The sequence below is a fragment of the Diabrotica virgifera genome, chromosome 3 (genome assembly GCF_917563875.1).
Source record: "Diabrotica virgifera virgifera chromosome 3, PGI_DIABVI_V3a".
Lineage (NCBI taxonomy): Eukaryota > Metazoa > Arthropoda > Insecta > Coleoptera > Chrysomelidae > Diabrotica > Diabrotica virgifera.
In genome coordinates, this window is record NC_065445.1 from 68,624,713 (window position 1) to 68,650,421 (window position 25,709).

At 35.1% G+C, this 25,709-nt stretch overlaps 1 protein-coding gene across 3 annotated transcripts in view; it reads left to right on the forward strand.

Moving 5' to 3' along the window:
- Positions 1-12,167, forward strand: part of LOC126881114 (protein cereblon) — a 68,368-nt gene extending 56,201 nt beyond the window's left edge. For 2 of the 3 annotated variants that reach the window (XM_050645163.1, XM_050645164.1), the window contains exons 9-10: positions 5,505-5,714; positions 11,898-12,167. In XM_050645163.1, the coding sequence (XP_050501120.1) occupies positions 5,505-5,709 (205 nt within the window). In that variant the 3' untranslated portion in view covers positions 5,710-5,714; positions 11,898-12,167. The remainder of the gene's footprint in view (positions 1-5,504; positions 5,715-11,897) is intronic. The other variant, XM_050645165.1, reaches the window with a different exon arrangement.
- Positions 12,168-25,709: the final 13,542 nt, after the last annotated feature.

Sequence of the window (25,709 nt, forward strand, 5' to 3'; positions counted from 1 at the left end):
TCCACACTTAATAGGCAAGCGGCAGCAACCCCGAAAATTACGTTATACCTACCAAGAAAATCAACTTTAAGGTGAATGACCAATTTTGGTTATTCTTTATGTTTTCGAGGTCGCTGAATCTCAATATGAAGTTTATTTTTTTCTAGAATTAGTGGAACATGTTCAAAAATCAAATTTTATACAAAAATGCGAAAAAAAAAATATTGATACTTTTTCAACGTTACCTCGCTGTAAATATTTCCTTTTGAAAATTTTACTGTGTCATCTTTGAAGTATTTAGTAACCAATGAGATTTGTCCAAAATGTTTAAACTGATTAAAAGAGAAGTTGTTAATTTTTAAACATTTTGTCGTCAGATTTCGTTAGTTTCATGTTTACTTAAAAAAGTTGTGTGACAAACTTTTTAGTTTATAATTTTAACCAACACAGCAATAAAATGTAATTTATGAAGAAGTTTTGTGGAAAACTTTAAGTCAAAATATGCAATAGGAAAAAAGTTATGTGACTTTATAGACGAGCGGCACACCCCAAAAAACGCTTATTTCTCGAGATACTAATGACGGTGTGGTGAATGGCTAATTTTGGTCATACTTTATGTGTTTGATGGTGATGGAAACAAAAATTAGGTTTATTTTGAATTTTACATGGGGGAACATTGCAATTTTACCCTAAAAACAAAAAAAAATGAAATCACGTTTTTTACGTTTAACTCGCTACAACTCTGTTGAATTTTAATATTTTTTTTTCTGAAATTTTACAGTATATATTTTCTTTTACCTTTCTGAAGACAAAGGGATCTGTTTCAATCTTTATGTCTTATTTTAATAAAAGTTATGAATTGTTTAAAGTAAAAGGTGAAGATTCCTGAATTGCAAAGTTTAATCGCAAAAGTTGAATTTTTTTTATTTTTAGGGTAACATTGCAATTTATCAACGTTCCCCATCTAAAATTCAAAATAAACCTTTAATTTAATAAATTAAGACCAAAATTAGCCATTCACCACACCGTGATTTCTCGAGAAATAAGCGTTTTTTGGGGGAGTACCACTCGTCTATAAAGTCAAATAACATAACTTTTTTCCTATTGCATATTATGACTTGAAATTTTTCAGAAAACTTCTCCATGATTTGTGTTTTAATGCTGTGTTGATTAAAATTATAAACTAAAAATTTTGTCTCTCAAATTTTTTCAGTAAACATGAAACTAACGAAATCTGACGACAAAATGTTTAAAAATTAACAACCTCTCTTTTAAACAGTTTAAACATTTTGGACAAAGGGCCTACCCGGGTAAGATGATGAAAAGTGCCCCCAACTCGATTCGAATTCCATATAGATCACCGTTTACCATATATAGTGAAACTAACTTTCTGAAATTTTTAGCCCCCTAGGTGTTCATGTGACCCACCTAGAGCCTAATTAAGGTTTTTATGTTTTTATTTTTTATCTCAGCCGCATCGAGAACTAGCGAAAAACTTTAAATAAAAAAGTTGTAAGCTTTAAAAAGTTCTGTCAAATTTTTTTTTTTAATTTTTGGCGGGAAATTTAAATTTTAGAACGATTTTAAAATTTTCAATGAGTATAAAAAAATAACATAAGACATTCGTTTTCACGAAAATAATATATAACGTGTATTTTTGCATAATGTTTCACCCTGAATTTTTTCAAATTTTTAAAATTGGTGAAACGCACCTTTAAAAATAAAAAACCGCATTTTTTCGTTTTTTTTTTCGTTTTTTGATATAATTTTATACATATTTTTCAAAAAAAGGTAACACCGTCACTGGAGTAAGTAAAAAACTGAAAAATAATTGGAGCTTGCTTAACAAAAATTTGTTGTACGAGTTTATGTAGATGTAGAAACTATTCTTTTTCTCATGATCATCTTTCAGTGCGTCACAGTTTTTCGATTTCTTTCTAACGCATTAAATTGTATGTGACAGAAAAAAAGGCACGTCGGTGATAACATTTCGTCGGTGACATTTATAACTAGAGAGCGGAATATATGCAAAGTGCATATAGATGCATATATTGCATATTTTCAGACAACAAACACAACATTGTATATTTAAGCTAAACACGATTTATTTTGCATATTTTAAAAATAAATTATATAAAAGTTTAAAATGTTCCTCTCTTAGTTGGAATTTTATAACTTCGATATGAACGAGCTCGTTATTTATCTATCTATCGCTCATTATTATCTCTCTGGACTTTCCCATTACTACCTGAATTTAACAATTATGGGTGTTCCCAGAAAAATATTATTTTATTAGCGTAGCAAGTCGTAGGTACCTACCTGCTTTTAAGGGTCTAATATTTATTTTGTCAGTTTCCGGCCAACATTTGTTTAAAGTAAACGTTGTATCGTATTTAGTGTTTTTAAAGTGATTGGTATATATTAAATTTAAATATGTCTACCATTCAAAAAAGTGCTTGGATAAAGTGTTTTCCCGAGTTAAAGCTAAGTGGAGACAAAGTATTTTGCAAGGCCTGTTCCAAAATCGTAAGTTACATTCATTTTCACATTTCATTTTTTAAATGAGGAACTGACAAACAAAAGCATCATGTCCCACAAAAGAAATTTTTCTGGAAAGAGTGTTTTTATTCGACAAATTCGCGACAAATTCCCGGAAGTACAGGGATTACAATTAGAAATAAATTAAAAAATGTTTTAGAAAAAAATGAGGGCTTCGATTGTTTGAGGAAAGTTGTACGTATTTTTGAAGGCAACTTTTGTGAAGATCTTACGACTTGGCAAATTAGTTTACTGCCTAAATTAAAATATTGTCCTATAACATCAGTAGATGTAGAACGAACTTTTTCTGTGTCCAAACACGTTTTTAGTGATAGAAGGCAAAAGTTGCTAGTTGAAAATTTTGAAAAATATTTGATTATAAATTCATACTATAATTTAGATTCTTAATTTAATTATAATATCAGTTTTTGTGTCATTTCATTTGTTTTTATGTGAAAAATAAATATTTATTAAACATAAATGTAGGTTGAATTTTTTAAACATAAATGTTTATATTTAATATATTGTTTTATTTTTGAGTATTTTTAATATGCATTTGCATATTTAGACAAATTTAGAAAAAATACCTGCATATTTGTAGTAAAAGTAATGCATATATATGCGCATATTTTGGTAATGTTGTGTTGCATATATTCCGCTTTCTATTTATAACATTTATTCTAGTGGTCGATAGATGGCGCCATAATAAAAAAAGTGATTTTTTTTAATTAGATAATAATATTACAAATATAATCTGTATAATGTATAAGACTATACAAATCAAAGAAAATACCATTTTATAAATGCAAGAAACACATTTGATTTGTTTTTATTCCAAATTGAAAATAAAATGTGACAACTGTCAGATTTAACTAAAATGTTATGTTAGAATAAATGTCATAAATGTGTATTATCACGAACTTACCCTTTTTCCTATCATTTGTTACGCACTGAAAAATGCTCATGAAAAGGACAATACTAATAATAGTACCTAATAGTATTTTATTTCATAGAAGTTCGAATAATTTGTAAGGGTTAAGATGTTTTATTTTTTTAATAAAAATGGCGCGTCGTATGAAAAAATAGGAAGATAGATTTTTTGTCACAAATTGAACGAGGAATTCAAAAACGATTGTTAATTTGAAATATGTCAGTGGCGTACTACCTTTTTTCTTTAAAAAGTTCAGACCATTACCTCTATGCGCGCCAATGATAAATAAAAAATTCTTAATTGTATGTCAAAAAATGCACAACAACTACCTCTAGAAACTCGCCAAATTTTATTACAATGTTGCCAGTAGTTTCGGCAAAATCGTAAAAAATGTGTAAAATTTTGTTTTCTTCAACGCCCTGTATCTTGAAAATGGATGGCGTTACAAAAATTTTTTATTAAGCAAACCCCAATTATTTTTCAATTTTTTACCTACTTCAGTGACGGTGTTAGCTTTTTTGAAAAATATGTATAAAATTGTATCAAAAAACGAAAAGAAAAACCGAAAAAATGCGGTTTTTTATTTTTAAAGGTGCGTTTCACCAATTTTAAAAATTTGAAAAAATTCAGGGTGATACATTATGCAGAAATACACGTTATATATTTTTTTCGTGAAAACGAATGTCTTTGTTATTTTTTTATACTCATTTAAAATTTTAAAATGGTTCTAAAATTTAAATTTCTCGCCAAAAATAAAAAAAAAGACAGAAACTTTTTTTCGGACAGAACTTTTTAAAGCTTACAACTTTTTTCTTTAAAGGTTTTCGCTAGTTCTCGATGCGGCTGAGATAAAAAATAAAAACATAAAAACCCAATTAGGCTCTAGGTGGGTCACATGACCACCTAGGGGGCTAAAATTTCAGAAAGTTAGTTTCACTATATATGCTAAACGGTGACCTATATGGAATTCGAATCGAGTTGGGGGCACTTTTCATCATCTTACCCGGCTAGGCCCTTTCGTTGGTAACTAAATACTTCAAAGATGACACAGTGAAATTTTCAAAAGGAAATATTTACAGCGACGTAAATATGAAAAATCATCAAAATTGATTTTTCGCATTTTTGCATAAAATTCGATTTTTGAACATGTTCCACCAATTCTAGATAAAAATAAACTTCATATTCGGATTCAGCAACCTCGAAAATATAAAAATTGGCTAAAATTTGCCATTCACCTATCATGGTCGCTTTTTCGATTTCTAAGCCTCAAATTAGGGGTGTGGATGCTCGCCTATAAGTTCGCGACGAGGTCCGATACGACATTCGGAGCATCTGGACCCACCTTTAAGCCGATGCCCCTGCAGGATGCTAGATGGTGGCTTGGAGGGTGGATTTTAAAGGTGGATGGTGGAGGGTCGCTGCATCCTGGACGCAGTGAAAAAGTGAAATGAAGTCAGAAGTCAGTATCCAACTGACTGCTGACGAATCGTTTGTTTCATTTGTTACGTTACATTTGGTTTGTTTTTTAGCATATCGTCATATTAGAGGTAAAACTCACTCACTAAACTTTTCAGAAAGTGGAGAAAAATCGACTTAAAGGCAAAAATTGTTTTTTAAATTCACCTGACTTGAATATTGGATTTTTTTTTAATGCAACTGCAAAGAATAAATAAAACAGATATTTTAAGTCATGTTTCGTCACATAGTGGGTCTGCTGGCTCCCAAATTGCCCTTCTTTTATACACAGCACTTATTACGCTTTCATTTATAGCGCGGCTACCCGGATGGATTATCAAACACGACTGATATGGGATATGGGTGGATAGACGCCTGGCGGACCACCGGATGGTTAGATGGTAGTGGGAGGCCACTGCGGCTACCGTCGTTGTATTATTCGTGGTATAAGTAGCTGGATGGTCACCAGGCAGGTATCCACCATCCTACCAAACTTCCTGCAGTGCGGCATCGGCCTTAAGGTGCAATTACTACACCTTTAACGATTGTAGTTATAATTTAAAGATATTGGAACCAGTAAACCATAATACATATTTTTTAGGTATGCATGGACAATTATGAAGTGTAGCAGTTGTGAAAATCATTTAGGATGGAAGTTTTCTAGTGATTTGTTGAGGCCTTCTTCGTTTTACGGCCTTGCTAAAGGAGGATTTAAAGTTATAATCTGCGATAAATCTGGCCCGGATTATTCACCTTACGTCAAAACTAAACATGTTAGTTTTTCTAGGGATTATATACCAATATAAGTAAGGTAAGGTCATTTCTATGTGAAATAACCAAAAAATGAAGCAATTTTCGCGACAAACTCATCAACACTTTTAGTCGAGGAAATGAAGCATTTTGGCTCGCAATTTTTTCGTCCAGCATGGATTTACTTGAAATTTTCACAGAAGGTAGGGAATAGTCCAAGGATCATTTTCTATATCATGCCGCTGTACACTAAAACCTTGGGGGTGGTTACCACCCCCTCTCGGGGGCTTGAATTTTTTTATTACATTTTAACTATGTAAATCGAAGAAAAAAATGATTTTTACATTTTCTTCGTAAAACTAATATTTTTCGAGTTATTCGCGCTTGAAAGTAACAGTTTTTCGATGAAAAAATCGACTTTTTTAGAGGGTTTTTTGAGAATACCTCGAGAAATATGCACTTAATCAAAAAAACTGTAGATATCAAAATTGATATTTTAGTAACACAAACCAAATTATAAGACCAATACAAACCGAGATATGGCATGTTAAAAGTTAGCTTTTTTCGTCAAATGCATAATTTGAAATATTCAAAGTAAAATAACGGAAAAACTTTGCATTTTTCGAGAAAAACTTAAATAATCTTTTTTCAAGTATACAGTTATGGCTTTCAAAAAAATAATAAAAAGTTTCTAGTCTGAAAATTAAGCGACTTATGATCAAAAAAACGTCGGTACCTGCTTTTCTCTATGAAAAAATAAGTGCAAACAGCCCCCTAACTACCCTCCTGATTAAAAATTGGTCTTCACCTTTCTGTAATTCCGTTTATATTTGTATTATCAATACACCCAATAGTCGGAGAGATAGAAGCGGATTTTGTGCGTGATAAGTAATATGGAAAAACTATACGGGGATATGTTAAACTAGTTGTGTACATGACTTTCACCAACGGCCGGAAACCAGAGTTGGGGCCGAGGGTAGTTATAAGGGGTCAAAGTCGCGGATTTTATTATTTTTTTTATGACGCTCATGATCGAGATAGTGCACCAAAATTTGGGAATAAGTAAGTCATGACGTAACTAAGTAAAATCTCTAGGGGCGGAACGCTGCGTGGCCGACAAAGGGGTGGGGGTAGGGGTGAATATAAAAAATATAAAGGGTTTTTTGCGACGTTCGTGATTGAGATAGTGGACTAAAATTTGGGAATAAGTAGATCATAACATTACTAAGTAAAATCCTCAGAGCCGGAAACCAGAGTTGGGGATGAGGGTAGTTATAAGGGGTCAAAGCCGCCGTTTTTATTTATTTTTTTTATGACGCTCATGATCGAGACAGTGCACCAAAATTTGGGAATAAGTAGGTCATGACGTAACTAAGTAAAATCTCCAGTGGTGGTACTCTGCGTGGCCGACAAAGGGGTGGGGGAGGGGTGAATACACAAAATATAAGGTGTTTTTTGCGACGTTCGTGATTGACAGAGTGCACCAAAATTTGGGAATAAGTAGACCATGACATAACTAAGTAAAATCCTCAGAGCCGGAAACCAAAGTTAGGCATGAGGGTAGTTATAAGGGGTCAAAATCGCCGTTTTTATTATTTTTTTTGTGACGCTCATGATCGAGATAGTGCACCAAAATTTGGAAATAAGTAGGTCATGAGGTAACTAAGTACAATCTCCAGGGGTGGAACGCTGCGTGGCCGATAAAGGGGTGGGGGTAGGTGTGAATATAAAAAATATAAGGGGTTTTTTGCGACGTGCAAGATTGAGATAGTGCACCAAAATTTGGAAATAAGTAGACCATGACTTAGCTAAGTAAAATCCCCAGAGCCGGAAACCAGAGTTGGGGATGAAGGTAGTTTTAAGGGGTCAAAGTCGCAGTGTGTATTATTTTTTTGTGACCCGGCACAACATTTGTCTTCCACGCAGCGTTCCGCCCCTGGAGATTTTACTTAGTAATGTCATGATCTACTTATTCCCAAATTTTGGTGCACTATCTCGATTACGAACGGCAAAAAAACCCCCATATATTTTTATATTCACCCCTGCTTACCACCCCTTTGTACCCCAAGCAGCATTCCGCCCCTGAAGATTTTACTTAGTTACGTTATAACCTACTTACTCCCAAATTTTGGTGCACTATCTCCGTCATTAGCGCCACAAAAAAAATAATAAAAACCGCGACTTTTACCCCTTACAACTAACCTCGTCCGCCACTCTGGTCTCCGCCTCTGGGGATATTACTTAGTTATGTCATGGTCTACTTATTCCCAAATTTTGGTGACCTATCTCAATCACGAACGTCGCAAAAACCCCTTACATTTTTTTATATTCACCCCTGCCCCACCCCTTTATCGACCACGCAGCGTTCCACTCGTGGAGATTTTACTTAGTTACGTCATGACCTACGTATTCCCAAATTTTGGCGCGCTATCTCGATCATGAGCGTCACAAAAAAAAATAATAAAAAACGGAACTTTGACCCCTTATAACTGCTTTCCTTCCCCACTCTGGTTTCCGGCTCTGGGGATTTTAATTATTCATGTCATGGTCTACTTATATCCAAATTTTGGTGCACTATCTCAATCACGAACGTCGCAAAAAACCCGTTATATTTTTTATATTCACCCCTACCCCCACCCCTTTGTCGGCCACGCAACGTTGAGCCCCTAGAGATTCTACTTAGGTACGTCATGACCTACTTATTCCCAAATTTTGGTGCACTATCTCGATCATGAGCGTCATAAAAAAAATAATAAAATCCGCGACTTTGACCCCTTATAACTACCCTCGGCCCCAACTCTGGTTTCCGGCCATTGGTGAAAGTCATGTACACAACTAATTCAACATATCCCCGTATAGCTTTTCCATATTACTTATCACGCACAAAATCCGCTCCCAGCTCTTAGACTACAAGAAGTTTGACCCATTTAAAAGGCCTAATTTTAGAAAAATTGGAGTTTAAAGAAAAATTAATTTTTTGGAATTTCCCATTTTTCACCTTTTACTTCAAAATATCTCCGAAAATACTGGAGATACGAAAAAAATGATAGATTACTAAATTTTAGCTTCTTTAATAACTAAAACTTCCTTGTGCATAGATTTTCACTACAGTGAACAGTTAGAGATATAGCTGTTTTAAACCTCTATTTACGAACAAACACCCCCTTATTCGAGCCCTTTAAACCCACCCTAATTAAAAACTGATGGATCTTACGGAATCTAGTTTACACAGTCTTATAACTCTTCAAAAATCCTACAAAGTCATTTTTGAAAAAACTTTTCTCCGCCAAAAATGAAGGAGCTATGTTTATAAAACGAATTTTTTTTTTCGAAAACATGGATAATTTTCAATGTATGTATGTATAATACCACAGAACCGGTTCGTATACTGGAGGATGACTAAAAAACTATTTGTATTTGTACATATTTGTAAATTCGTATTTTTGTGTAAATAAATGTTTTTGTAATTCATTAGTTCTACTTTTTGTTCTGTACAGACCTATTAAAATATCTACTTATAAAAACTGTAATGTTATTAAGGGTGGTTTTTAAGGATTGAAATATGATATTATATCCTAAAGTATAAAACAATCATTATTTAACCAATCAAAACCAAATTTTACCCATATTAAAGTTTACAATGTTTTATATAATTTTTGACAATAAGGGGTAGTTTACACCCCTAAAAATAATCAACGCCCTTAAGCATGATATATAATATGGAGTACAGGGTGAGATGATCCTAATCCCAAATTTTTGCAAGCCGATCCCAAATTTTTGCAAAAATCGATGCAAGCCGAAATTATTCTTTTAGGATAAGTAATTTTTTTATATATAGCTCCAACAAGGGTGGTTTTAAGGGTTGAAATATTATGGTAGTATATCTTAAAGCATAAAACATTCATTATGTAACTAATAAGAACCAAATGTTGACAATATTAAAGTTTAAAATGTTATTTTATAATTTTTTACAATTCGGGGTAATTTTCACCCTTACAAAACCAAAAGCGTACAACGGCTCAATATAGAAAATGAACTAGAGGGTGTAATGAGCCTAATCCCAAATTTTTGTACAAATCGATGCTGGACGAAAAAATTGCGAGGTTTTGCCATTTTTTCAGCTTCATTTCCTCGACTATTTTGTAAAGTGTTTAAAAAAAGCTTTATTTTTTTATAAAGTTTCTAGCATCAAAACTAAGCAAACTACATTCAAAATAAAGTTGACCCATTTTTTTGGTAAAAAAAATCGTGAAAATCAGCCGCTAATTAGCATCCCAAATGAAATGAATCGTTACCGCGTTACAATTTAGGTACTTACGTATTGTTTATATGATCTAACTTTCACCGGTTCAAAGTGCTTATTTTTGAAATACACTGGTTTTAAAGTGAATTTTTTTTTTTTTTATTAAAAAAACCTCTTTTGAAAATAATATAAATAGTATTAGTAATATGAAAAATTTCGAAGAGTAAAAGAATGTAGATTTTGCTTTTCTGATTATTTTGGATTTTTTGTTTTTCTTTAAGACAAAAATTGACAAAGATATGACTATTCAAAATTTGCATAAATTCGTGATTAGCGACTCATTCAAGCCCTTTCAACTACAACTCTTTCAAAAATAAGCACTTTGAACCTGTCTAACTTACAGATCGTATTAGAAATACATAAGTAAAGTAAATTGTAAAGCGGTATAGGTTGTTCAATAAGTTTTGCGGTTCGATAAGAGAGAACTAACCTATTTTTTTTTTTTTTTGTTATATCGTTACAACGTAGATGAAGTTTTATTTCAATCTATGTCAATTCATTATTTTTTAGAAGCCATTTAGTATCGATGTGTTACAGTATGTATTACAATGGAAATAATCGAGTATAGTGCAGTGATTGAATTTTTATTTTTGGAAGGTTTAAAAGCAAAGGAAATTTATGAACGAATGTTAAAAGTGTATAAGGACTTTTCGCCTTCAATTATTTTAGTAAAAAAGTGAAAAAGTGAGTTGCTCAATTTAAACGTGGTCGTTCAAGCCTTGAAGACGATCCACGTCAAGAAAGCCCAAAAACAGCAGAAACCGTAGAAAAAACGCAGTATTGGAAACTCGTCGAGTAACTGAAAGTGATTTAGTAGAATCCCTAGGCATGTTATTGGGCAGTGTAAGCAATATTTTGGCCGAAGTATTGGGTTTCAAAAAGCTGTGGTCACAATGGGAGCCGCATTTGCTGACAACGGAACACCAACACATTTCTCAGCAATATTTAGGGCATATTCGAAAGGATGAGTAGATTTTGTGCGTAGATTCATCACAATGGATGAGACTTGGTCTATCATCATGATCCTGAATTAAAACAAGAGGTTAAAGAGTGGTAGAATCTGGTTTTTCGGCTCCAAAACGAGTTTGTGTCCAGAAATCCGCCAGGAAGATTTTAGCGCATCAGTTTTTGTGGTGTGACAGGATTTTTTTGTGGCTTACTTGCAAACTGATAAAACAATAAATTCTGAATAATATTGTAACCTTTTAGACCAGCAGAATGAAAAAAATCGTGAAAAAGACCCGGTTTGCAAAAGAAAAAAAATCATTTTTCATCAGGACAATGCACCGTGTCTTATGAGCATTTTACCAATGGCTAAAACCATGAATTAAAGTTTGAATTGTTGGAGCATCCACAGTATTAATCAGATTTGATTCCTAGCGACTTCCATTTGTTTCAATACCTAAAAAAATATATGCGTGGAAAGCGTTTTTATCAAATGATGAGTATAACAGCTGTGGAAGCGTATTTTGCAGCCCTTCCTTATTCTCCCTTCAGGGATGGAATTTATAAATTGATATCTCGTTGGAACAAGTGTATTGATGTTCAGGGAGACTATACTGAATAATAAAGTGTATTTCAAGTCAGAAAATTGTGTTTTTCTCATTAAACCGCAAAACTTATTGAACAACCTAGTATTAATTTCATTTGGTTAGAGGATGATATTCTCGATTTTTTTTACCAAAAAAAGGGACCAAATTTATTTTAAGCGTAACTTGCTTAGTTTTGATGCTAGAAACTTTCATAAAAAAAAACAAAAATAAAGCTTTTTGTAGACACTTTAAAAAAGTTGAAATGAGTTTTCTCCGAAAACTGCTTGATTTTTTGGTTATTAATGTGTAATAAAATTGTGTGTAACAGTAATTATTCCCAGTAGCTTACACAAATGATACAATTTTCACGTATAAGATTTTAACATAAAATTTAACTCATGTTTTACAGATTCTAAAATGGTTGGTCAGTGTCCAGAATGTAAAGCAGCCAGAAAACTTATTACCGAGGAATAAGTTTCTAAAGAAGAAATGCAAAAATGTTACTGTCTTTATTTCATTTTGTCTTTATTTCAAATTCAGTTGTGTTTATTTTTGGTAAGATTCGTAAGAAGAAAAGTTTAAAAAGTATTGGTTATGTTTCAATAACTTTTACTAGTCACTCTACATACGTAATCTAGTATTACTGTTAGTATACAAGAATAAAAATCTAATATAATTATTTCCTTGTGTTTCATTCCTCCGAAACCTCAATTCCCTGAAATTGAGAAAAAATAGACAGATGTTGGTCTGAAGTTATTTCCTTGTGGCATTTTTGTAATTTACTATTCTAAATGAGAAATAAGCCACAATGTAACTAAAAAAAAATGATTTTATTAACGTTTTGACGTCCAAATCGGATGTCGTTGTCAAAATACAAGATATTAATAAGTAAATTAAACAAAAATGTTGTTGCTTAGTAAAAAATTCTTCTAATAATTTATTTAATCTGACTCATTTATAGCAGCAATTCAGACACATATTATACATCTTAAAGTACATTGTAGAAGATTTTAAAATGATATTGTTAACATTTATGAGTTGTGTTCCTGGGACGACTGTACTGAAAGATAGTTCATTCGATTACATGAAATCAACCCTAACTCAAGAATATCCGTCACAAAAAAATCATAGCATGTGATCTGTCTTTAAAAAGACAACTACATGCAACGGTGACAGCAAAATTCTCGTGTTAGAGATTCCATAGTAAATCACGAGGAAAACCAGGAAGAAACCTCGTGACACTATCCCGACATCGTAAGTATTTGGTCTTACATTTAGTTTACTCTCAAAACTAATACCAAATTCTGACTTTAATATATACCTATATGTTATTTTAAATTATAAATAATATTAATACTACATAGATATATAAATAATACTAAAATATAAAATATGTACTAACTCAATATGTTATTCACTCTAATCGTGGTATTTTATTTCTATTGACCTCTCTTTTAGTATGGGTAATCACATCCTACTGCATTCTACAGAGGAATTTGCGACACAATTGGTTTCATTTAGCATAATTAGAGCCGCTTCTTTGATTTTTCTCTTTTTACTATCTGTTTCTTTCAGGACTATACTTGAATCTCTCCACTGAACTCTATGTTCATTATCTCATGCGTATTGACATATTTGAGATCTATCAAATTCTCTATTTTTTAATATAAGATTGATGTTCACTTATTCTAACGTTTAATGGTCTTGATGTTTCGCCTAAATAAAATTGTTCGCATTCACAAGGTATTTTATAAATACAATTATTTGTTCTTTATTGTTCATTGTTAGGTTTAGTTTTAGATAGAATAGATCTCAATGTGTTTGTGGTTTTGAATGTTGTTGAAATGTTGAATTTATTTCCTATTGTTTTAATTTTCTCGAATAGTCCTTTTATATTATGGAATTGATATTTTCCTCTTATTATTTCTTGTGAATGTTATAGGATCCCGTTCTAAGTTGTTCTGTTCCATTCAATCCAATCTTGAGAATTCCTTTATTTATAAACGATAAAGGATAATCATTTTTTTAATAAAACAGATGTTAACAATTGTTTTTCTTCTAAAAATGAATTTTCGTTAGAACAAGTCATTTTGGCTCTATCATATAAGGATTTAATGATTCCCTTTTTAAAGTTGATGTTGTAATTTGATTTGTAATTGAGATATCTGTTGGTATGTGTTGGTTTTCTATGCACTTGAGTCTCATATCCAGTATCCTTTGAGACTAAAACATCGAGGAAAGGGCAGGGTGTTATTATATTCCTTTTCCATTGTAAATTTTATTGTCTCTTCTTGATCGTTTATAATATTTAGGAATGTATCCAACAATTAATTATGATCTATGAGGCCATATTGAAAACACATCATCTACATATGCCCACCATACTATCTATGGGTTTTAAATTTTGTTTAGAAATGATATTAGTTTCGAAATCCTCCATAAATATATTAGCCAATAATGTAGATAAAGAAGAGCCCATTGCTAGACCAAAATTTTGTTTATAGAATTCATTATTTAGTTGAAAATAGGTATTATTAGTACATAATGTTAATAACTCCATTATAGCTGATACATTTTTATCTAATGGCACATTTGTAAATAAACTGTTTATGTCAAAACTTACTAAAATATTATTTGGATTAAATTCAATATTTGATAATTTGTTTAAAATATGTTGTGTATTTTTTATAAATGTGTCATTATTATTTGCAAAATGGTTTTATAATATGTATTTAATAAAAATTTTGATAGTTCACTACAAGGAGAATTGATGGTACTACACTACAAATGGGTTTAAGTGGTATATTCGCTTTATGAATTTTCGGCACTCCATAAAAATGTAGTGTCTTACTGTAATGAGGTGTCATTAATTTTCTTTGATAGTATGTTAAATCATTTTTAAATTTGAATAAAGGTCTATATATTATCTTGTTTTTCAGTGTCTTCGTTAGATCCTTCGTCAATTTGGTATAATTTGGTTTGTTATTAGATCTGTAATTTTGTCCTCATATTGTATTTTATCCATTATTACAGTTGCATTTCCCTTATCTGCTGGTTGGATTGTTATGGAGTCATCATTTTCTAAAATTTTTGAAACTTTCATTTCCTCTTTGCTGATATTCTGTTCAATTTTATTAGACTTTTCCAATCAAAATAGACAAAGAGTAAACACTCTGAAATACAGTGATGAGCACGCTAATGAAGTTTCCCATCTTTAGCCGTCTGTGACAAGAGTATTTTATAATTAAAAAAAACAGTAAAATCCTGTATAAAAGGTATATTTAAAAACCCTCAAAAGGGCCGCATCAAAATCACATAACTAGTTTTCGACCGGTTTACCAGTCATCATCAGTGCTTACGTGCAATGTACATGCTAACCACCAAGATAGTATTTAACATATAGCATGTACATTGCACGTAAGCACTGATGATGACTGGTAAACCAGTCGAAAACTAGTTTTGTGATTTTGATGTGGCCCTTTTGAGGGTTTTTAAATATACCTTTTATACAGGATTTTACTGTTTTTTTTTTGTATTACATGGTATACAGCCAACCACAGGAAAACTTTTTCCTTGTGAATTTTTTATTTTATAATAGTTATTTATGAAACAGTTCGTGAAGTATGCTTTTTGCGAACGGACGCGATTTTTAGAGCACGAGCGACAACGGAGCGAGTGCTATAAATCGCGTAAGTTCGCAAAAAGTACTTCACGTACAGTTTCATAAAATATTTTATCTACGATAAACAAATAAAAAAAGCTGTAACTCTTCGTCACTGGAATTTATTTCTATTCTACAATTTTTAGAACTTTGACATTTAAAAATTCTAACTACTTTCAAACCACAAAACTGTCAAAACTTTTGTTGTAATTCATTGCTCATATTGTTATCACCATGACAACGCGAAAGTAAAAAGAGATGAAACTACTAGAGGTGGGAAATTATCGGTATAAACGAATAAATTAACAGTACATTACATACTTTCCCACCCTCAGATGTATCGGAGGGGTATGACAACTGTCACAGTGACAAGAGAATTTCATAAAATACTCCCGTCACAGACTTCTTACCGATAACATGCTTCAGATCGTCGGCCCATCTGGTTGGTGGGCGTCCTGTGCTCCGTAGTGCTTCTTCTCGTGGCCTCCACTCAACAATACGTTTTGTCCATCGGTTGTTTGACAATCTGGCGACGTGTCCTGCCTAATTCTACTTTAGCGACGCGATTTTTTCGACAGCGTCTGTTGTTTTTGTTCTACGACGTATTTATTCTTTAGGGATTCGGTCTCTCAGTGAGACACTAAACATATGTCGCTCCATAGCCCTCTGAGTTACGCAAATCTTGTTTGCGACTAATCCTATGCGATGTGGGAGCTTGCACGTCTGGTTAACTCTTCCCAACCTATTTCCCAAGTACTTATAAACAGTCTGCTCAATATTCATTAACAACAATATTACGATTTAGCACCAGATTAGTCATTATTTGCGTCCTGTTGGTATCTTGTATCTTTAGTCCAACCTCTAAGGAAGCGTGATATAATTTGCTCAACATTATTATTGCATCATCCATACGATCGGCTATAAGGAGGATGTCATCTGCTAATCTAAAAGGACTGAGCTTCTCTCCATTTATGTTGATACCATATTAGTTAAGATCTGCCTTCTTAAAAGTGTGTTCTAAAAGGGTTGTGAATAGCTTTAGTGAGATGTTGTCTCCTTGCCGTACTCCTCGCTGTATACAGAATTTATTTGTTGTTGTTCAGATAGTCTTACGGTAGCCGTTGCCTTTTTGTAGATATATTTGATCACGTTAGTGTAGCGATGGTCTATTCAGCATTCTGTCAATGCTTTTGACATTTTCTGCTGGCTTATAATATCGAATACTTTCTCGTAGTCCACGAATATCAGTGCCAATGGTTTGTTGTATTCCGCAGACTTCTCCATCAGGGTTTTTATTACCAGTAAGTGGTCGTTTTTTACACAAAAAAAAACAAAAATAATGATACAGACGAGAAGAAATATAGTCCCACAAAAAATTATACATGAAGATGACATTGAAACGGTTTATATACCTGGGAGTAGAAATATATGCCGACGGATCAGAAGATGGAGAAGTACGGAAGAGAATAACGGAGGCAAACAGAGATTATTTTGCCCTCTCCCATATATTTCGGTCTAAAAGTGTCCACCGAAATACAAAGATGAGAATCTATAAAACCTTAATTCGACCAATAGTATGTTATGGCAGTGAAGCATGGGTCCTGAAAGAAACATCCAAAAACAAACTCGACACATTCGAAAAGAAAGTACTGAGGAGAATACTAAGACCTGCGAGGGAAAACGGAATCTTCAGAAGTCGATACAACAACTAGCTTTATCAACTTTATAAGGAAACACCCCTGTCAGACTTCATTAGAATACAAAGATTGCAATGGGCCGGACATGTGATAAGAATGGGAGAGGATAGGCTAACAAAAAGAGCACTGAATGCTAGAATGCAGGGAAAGAGACCGGTTGGAAAGCCAAGAAAACGCTATGAAGACACAGTAAACAGCGATGCGCAAGCCCTTTTAGGATTTCGTGCATGGAAAAGAACAGCCACAGTCAAACAAGGTTGGAGGCAAAAAATAATGGAGGCCAAGGCTCAATTTGAGCTGTAATGCCGTAGAAGAAGTAGTGGTCGTTAGTGCTATATCTAGATCTAAATCCAGCTTTCTCTAGGATGATTGAAGTCTAACTTAATGTCCAGTATTTTTTTGATATTTGTGAAAAGTTTATATATGTGATAGCAAACTGATAGGATGGTAGTTTTTTAGATGTTATGTCACCTTTCTTGTGTAATAAAACAATTACTGCATTGTTCCATTGAGAAGGGGTTTTTCCTTGGTAAATGCATTCGGTGAAAAGTTTGGTCAAAGCCTGGATAATTTTAGTTCCACCTTGTTTGATTGTTTCGATCACTATTCCGTCATCGCCAGGGGATTTATTATTTTTCATTTCTGAAAGTGTCTTTTTAACTTCGTATGGTGTTACTTCTTGCATTAATTCTGATCCATGGTTTGTGATTTTGGGCATTAAATAATGGTATAGATAGCCATTTAATTAGATATTTTTTTACCTACTCTAGTATAACTTATGGAGGTTAGAAATTATTCTGGCAACTTTCCATGTCTTCAGCTGCTCGGTAAGTTCTTCGAGAATGCAGTATTTTGCGTGTCTCAATTAATATCCTTAATATAAATGCAGACTGTTTAGTTTTATATTAGATATGCACCCTATACATGGCAACAGCGCACCGTTGAGTGAGAATGAGACGGTACTTCAAACCTAAAGCCGGACTCAAACGACTCGTGTACTTGGCGAATAATCGTCACTTGCGTATACTGGCAATGCTGTGTGAGTGGGTTACTAGTACAATTAGTGTACTGTCACGGTCCCAGGCCGGCTCTGTCCACAACAGAAGCTGTCGCGACGAACTGTCTGCGGGCGAGAGAAACGTGTTTACCTAATTTGATTTATGATGTTCGATCCTTTTCTGGTATTTTCGATTTTAACGTAACAATTGCTTTGTGAATAATGTTACCTTTTTTTGGTGTTTCTGGAAATCAGTAGAAATTGTATCCCAGGCAACCAAACGACGTTTTTATAACGTAGATAACACGTCATAAAAATGACCAATTGACGTGTTTCTATGACGTAGTACTGACGTTGAAAATCACGTGTATTTGTCTCATCGATTTGACGTCATAATTGTGACGATTTTAAAACGTAATCGTATCTACGTTTTTTTCACGTCGGTAAAATCACGTCTTTAATACTTTCAAAAAGTGACCTCTTTCAGATGTTTCAAAATAGTATAAATAGTATAATAGATACATAACATGAAACCTATAGGCCTACGTCCCATGTGGCGAAGGTATAAGTGCTACACTTGTTTAAGATCGCTTGTGCGCTAGGCTAGAAGCAACATTGATTGTACCAGCCCTCACATTATAGAATTTTCACTAGTTATATATACCTACTTCCATCTATCCAATATATATACCTACTTACTGTGTCAAATCTGAAACAACTAAAAATATGAAACATAAATATAAAAAAAAAACAAAAAATATGAAACTAATAAATAATTTATTAACAAATTATCCAGCATACTTAATATCTTAATTTAACGCTGTCTTAATATCTTCATTTAACGCTTAATTAAAAACAAACTAACATAACCTCAGATAGTTGTCAAGAAGAATTACTGCATTAAACTAACTCACTGAGCAAAAACGCATAAAAATCTCTTAATTTATACCTTTCTTTAACTAAATATATAAATGAAAAGTATTATTTTATCACACAAGACACAAACCGCGTAAACAATAAATGAGAAATTTCGTATAAACATTTAGCGTTACCTATACCTAAACGAAATTGTTTGGAGTCAATACAAACAAGCAAGCTCCTCCCAATTTTGTGACGTCAGACTTAGGCTGTCTAAAGTTAAAACGTTTTTTAAACGTAATTTTAACGTCATTAATCTTACGTATTTAAAATCACCTACAAAAGACGTCTATTTGACGTACTGTTCAAACACGTGTTATTTTCAACCAAAAACTGACGTTTCCTCAACGTTATATGACGTCACTTGGTTGAACTATATAAACAGACATTTTTAGAATTAGAAGTCAGTTAATAGATTCGACGCGATATATTGTTACGTTGTGAGCGGGTTTGAAATGTATTATGTGTTATTTTTAAAGTAGATAAATAAATATTTGCAAATTATTTAAATAAGTTAGTAAGTGTAAAATAAATTAGATATATTGTTGTTAAATAAGTGTTAATTGTAAGTGTTATAAATAAACAATTTCAAGTAAGTCTTTTATTTATTTAATAATAATTAAAAGTCAATTCGCGTAATATTTTCTAAATAACAGAACAGTGGTGCAGAAGTAGGGATACTTGAAATAAATAAAATATAAATCGTAATAAATAAAGTGTGTGACAATGTCTTCACAACATAAAAAAATCACTGATTTGATCGTTAAGGAGCTCCGCAACCAGTTAGAGGAGAGAGACATGGACACTACTGGGAAAAAGGCTGATCTAGTCGAACGTCTAAAGAACGCTCTTCAAGAAGAGGGTCAAGATCCAGAAACCTATTTGTTTGAAGACAAGCATGCTGCTGTGATCTCGTCGATTTCGAAGGTTTCGACAGACATTACATTGTTAGAGAACAAAGTTTCTAGCGAAATCTCCCAAGTTTCGTCCGATGTTTCTAAAGTTTCGACAGACATTACATCGTTAGAGAGCAAAGTTTCTAGTGAAATCTCCCAAGTTTCGACAGACATTACATCGCTGGAGAACAAAGTTTCAACAGAGATCACATCGTTAGAGAAAAAGGTTTCTAGTGAAATTTCCCAAGTTTCCTCGGATGTTTTGAAGGTTTCGACAGACATTGCATCATTAGAGAAGAAAGTTTCGGGTGATATTTCATCCCTTGACAGCAAAATGACTAACGAGATCTCTAAAGTCACTTCGGATTTTGACGACAAGATATCGTCCATAAAATCTACCTTTGAAGAAAAGATCAAGGAAATAGAAAAGAAACTGGAGGAAACGGAAAAAGTGGACAAAGTGGTGGAACCCATCTTAACAGATATTAAAGATGATGAAACCAAATACAAGTTGGAGCCACGGTCGATAGTTGAAGGGAGTGTAGGTCATGCTCGTGTTAAGGTGCCAAATTTCGACGGAAAGTCATCATGGAACAACTACATGAAACAGTTCGAATCGGCGGCCAGAGCGAACGGATGGTCCGAAAAAGAAAAAGCTGTAAACCTCACTATTGCTCTTCGAGGCGACGCTTTGGATGTCCTCCAGACCATAGCCGTAGAGGAGACAGATGACTTCGAGCAGCTTAAAAAGAGACTGAATATGCGATACGGACACGAACATTTAGAGCATGTCTATCAGTCGCAGTTTAAAAATCGAAGACAAAAGAAAGATGAAGCTCTTCAAGAATACGAGGTCGATATTGCCAGGTTGGTACGATATGCATATCCAACAGCTCCCGAAGACATGATGGAAAAGTTGGCTGTTCAAACATTCATTGATGGCCTTCGTGATCATGAAATGCAAAGAACACTGCGATTAGCTCGTCACAAGACGCTGGTTGATGTCTTGTCTGCCGCCCTCGAATACGAATCAGCTACCCAGGCCTCTGGCGGGTACAGTAAAGTTAGGACTGTGAAAGAGGAAGAGGATGAAGACAAACTGGACCAGATTGTCAATATGATAAAGGGCATTTCCTACAAGAAAACAAAGACCATAAGGTGCTGGAATTGTGGGGAAATGGGACACGTACGGAGTTCATGTAAGTACCCTAGGTACAATAACAGTCAAGAGACTCACCAGCAGGAAAACTAGAACGGGTCGGCCTTAGGGGGGCAGCTTCGACCCGCAACTTTTCCAAAGACCCTCTCATACTAATAGCTTCTTTGAAATGTCGTGAAGATAGTGTATATGTGGATGGAGAAATAAATGGTAAAAAGTATACATTGTTGGTGGATACCGGAGCGACCAGAACCATTATACGACCGTCAGTTATAAACAGTCATAAGAAGCTCTTACCAACGAGGTTGCGACTGCGGACTGCCACAGGTGAAAATGCCAACATCCACGGAGAAATCCAGATACAATTGGGGATCGGAGCAGAAAAGTTCGTCCATACTGTCATAGTTGCAGACATCGAAGAAGATGTTATATTAGGAATGGACGTAATGAATTTGCATGGATTTCAATTGGATTTTAAGAATAGGGTAATTAAAGTTGGCAACGAGGAGGTATTTCTTCATCCACATGATGACAGAACTGTGCTAGCAGCCATTAAAGAAGATACAGTTGTGCCTGCGAGGAGTGAAACGATCATCGTAGCGCGGCTACAGGGAACTGTAGAAGGAACACCTGTTATGATGGAGCCATGGAACCACGACGAGGAGGTTGGCCGAGGGATCATAATTGGAAAGGAATTGGTTACTTCTGCTAAAGAAATTCCCGTGAGATTGATTAATGTCAATGACTACCCGGTGACCATCAAGAAGGAGACAAAAATAGGAACTTGTGTACCCGTGACGTCCATAATCCGTCAGACGACAACATCAGATAATTCCAACGACAAGTTCGACCAAATGGTTGCAGTTGCAGGCCAATCTCTAAATCAAATGGAAAAAAGGAAATTAAGGGAATTTCTTAGGCAATATCGTGACATATTCGTACCGAAAGGAGGAAAGACAGGAAGAACGACAGTTGTCAAACATAAAATTGACACTGGTACCGCTAGGCCAATTCGTCAATCAGCTCGACGATTACCACAGGCGAAGAGAGAGGAAGCTGAAAGGATTGTTCAAGAAATGAAGAAAGACGGGGTGATAGAAACTTCTACGAGCCCATGGGTCTCTCCGGTGGTCTTGGTCAAGAAGAAAGATGGAACTACGAGGTTCTGTGTGGACTACCGTTTGTTGAACAATGTTACCAAGAAAGATAGTTATCCTCTGCCTCGGATCGACGACACGTTGGACACATTGGCTGGAAGTAAATTGTTTTCTACGTTGGACTTGAAGTCTGGATATTGACAGGTAGAAATGGATCCAGTGGACAAAGAGAAGACGGCCTTTACGACAGGATCTGGATTATGGGAATTCAACGTTATGCCGTTTGGACTCTGTAACCCTCCTGCGACATTTGAGAGGCTTATGGAAAATGTGTTGAGAGGGTTATCTTGGAAAACGTGCCTGGTGTATTTAGACGACATAATCGTTTTGGGAGAGACGTTTGAAGACCACCTGAAGAATTTAGAAGACGTCTTTAATCGACTTAAAGCTGCCCAGTTAATGTTAAATCCCAAGAAATGCCAGTTATTTCAAAGTAAAGTCAATTATTTAGGTCATATAGTCAGCAAAGAAGGAGTGGCCGTGGATAAAGGAAAAATCGATTCCATTAAGGAATGGCCTGAACCAACTGATAAACATCAAGTGAGAAGTTTTCTGGGACTATGTACATACTACCGGAGATTCATTAAGAAGTTTGCAGATATTGCTAAGCCATTAACGCGACTTACAGAGGAAGCAAGGGATTATTGCTGGGATGGAGACTGCCAAACGGCCTTTGAAACTTTGAAGAGGCATTTAATTACAGCGCCAATATTAGGGTATCCACTGCCAGAAGGAGAGTTCATCTTAGATACGGATGCAAGCAATGTGGGAATTGGAGGAGTGCTGTCGCAGATCCAAGGAGGACAGGAACGAGTCCTTGGATATTTTAGTAAAGTGCTTTCAAAACCTGAACGAAATTATTGCGTCACGAGAAGAGAACTTCTAGCAGTAGTAAAATCAGTGGAACACTTCTATCAATACCTCTACGGAAGGAAGTTTCTAATCCGAACCGACCATGCCGCCTTTAAATGGTTAATGCAGTTTAAGAATCCAGAGGGTCAGATAGCCAGATGGATTGAACGACTTCAAGAATATGATTTCAAGATCGAGCATCGGGCCGGAGTTAGCCACAGAAACGCTGATTCTCTATCTAGAAGACCGTGTCCAGCAGAATGTTCCCATTGCAACAAAACAGAGTCGAAGGAAGCAGCAGTACTAAGAACAACAGTGGTCAACGACGAGTGGACGCCTACCAAGATCAAGGAAGAACAAGAAAAAGATCCAGTTTTACAGAAGATTCGAAAATGGAAAGAAGAAAATCGTCGACCATCTTGGCAAGAAATATCAAGCCTAGGCTCAGTAGTTAAGACGTATTGGGCCCAGTGGGACTCATTTATCTTGGAAGACAGCTTGCTTAAACGAGTAATAGAAAATGATGATGGTTCGGTGAGGAGAACACAGTTGGTGATTCCAAAGAGCAGAGTAGCCGAAGTACTTCGTCAGTTACACGACAGTCCATCAGAAGGGCATTTTGGTGTAAAGAAGACCCTTCAGAGAATTCGGGAACGATTTTATTGGATGAATAGTTCCGACGATGTGAAGGACTGGTGTAAGAAATGTACTACCTGTGCTACAAGTAACGGGCCCTACCGGAAAAGAAAGGCTCCTATGAGACAGTACAATGTTGGAAGTCCGTTTGAAAGAATAGCTTTGGATATTGCCGGGCCATTTCCAGAAAGTGACAATGGATGCAAATACATGTTGGTGATAATGGATTACTTCACGAAGTGGGTGGAGATCTACGCAATTCCAGACCAGAAGGCCGCCACTATTGCAGATGTGTTAATCAAAGACTGCATCAGCCGATTTGGAGTACCTCTGGAGATCCATAGTGACCAAGGAAGGAACTTTGAGAGCGATCTATTTCAAGGAATCTGTGATAAACTAGGCATGAAGAAGACAAGGACCACGGCCTATCACCCGCAATCGGATGGAATGGTGGAGCGTATGAATAGGACAGTCGGCAAGTATTTGACAAAGATGGTGTCCAATCATCAACGAGATTGGGACCAGTACCTTCCGTTCTTCGCAATGGCCTATAGATCTGCTGTTAATGAATCAACTGGGCAAACACCAACAAAAGTCCTATTTGGACGTGAGATGCGTCTACCCTGTGATCTAGAGTTTGGATGTCGACCTGGAGAAGATGTTGCTGGTGAGGATTACGTGAATGAATTACGAAGAAGAATGGACGATATACATGAGTTGGTCCGTTATAATCTTCAGATCGCTAGCGACCGAATGAAGAAACGATACGATACCCAAGCCGAGAAGGGATGTTTCAAGGAGCACGACAAAGTCTGGCTTTATAATCCAAAGAAGCGAACAGGTTGTTCTCCCAAGTTGCAGCAGTTCTGGGAAGGTCCGTACCTCATTGTCAAGAAAATCAATGACGTTATCTACCGAATAAGCAAGATTCCTAGGGGAAAGCCGATGATAGTCCACCATAACCGGTTGGCGCCGTACGAGGGAGACCACGACGTAGATGAAGAAGTGGAAGTCAACCAAATTCGAGGAATACCTGACCTTACCTTTGAAGAGTTCATGGGTGCCTACGGAGGTACCGGTAAAGCAAGACATGGTGTTACCACTGAAGAAAAGCGAGATCTTCTCGCACTTCCCGATGACTATTCGCTGGCCCATACCATCCCGGCCAGTATCAAAGACGCACGAGGGTTGGCATCCGCCTTCCGAAGGAAGTTTGGTCGAGTTGCAGAACTTCAATGCCAACTGCCAGCTCCTGGCAAAGCATTGAAACTCCAAGATGCATCACGTTACCTATTCTATCTGGTAACAAAAGACACTGTCCGTGACCAACCTACCTACCAAGATGTATGGGATGCATTAATTCAATTGAGAGAGCACGTGTTGGAGTCCGACGTGCAAAAGTTGGCCATGCCAAAGTTAGAATGCGGCCAACTAGACTGGAGAATTGTCCGCAATATGGTGGAAGAAATCTTTAAAGACACCGATGTCCCGGTTTTAGTCTGTTGCAATCCGCATTTACTGGTGCGGAGTGAAGACCGTCCCCTGCCACTTTTATACAACTAGGAGTTGTAAAAGAGGGTCCAGTTGCAGATACCAGCATCCAGTTCGAGTCCCCACAAGGTTCCAGGAGGAACCATCTTTTGAGGAGGGGGCAATGTCACGGTCCCAGGCCGGCTCTGTCCACAACAGAAGCTGTCGCGACGAACTGTCTGCGGGCGAGAGAAACGTGTTTACCTAATTTGATTTATGATGTTCGATCCTTTTCTGGTATTTTCGATTTTAACGTAACAATTGCTTTGTGAATAATGTTACCTTTTTTTGGTGTTTCTGGAAATCAGTAGAAATTGTATGTAACTATATAAACAGACATTTTTAGAATTAGAAGTCAGTTAATAGATTCGACGCGATATATTGTTACGTTGTGAGCGGGTTTGAAATGTATTATGTGTTATTTTTAAAGTAGATAAATAAATATTTGCAAATTAATTAAATAAGTTAGTAAGTGTAAAATAAATTAGATATATTGTTGTTAAATAAGTGTTAATTGTAAGTGTTATAAATAAACAATTTCAAGTAAGTCTTTTATTTATTTAATAATAATTAAAAGTCAATTCGCGTAATATTTTCTAAATAACAGAACAGTACTATTTGTCAAACACTAATAATAATAAATGTTAATACTACTATTAATTGACAAAGAATTGTTCTAGTAAACCTTCCAAAAGACATAGTAGGTAACGCAAGTAAC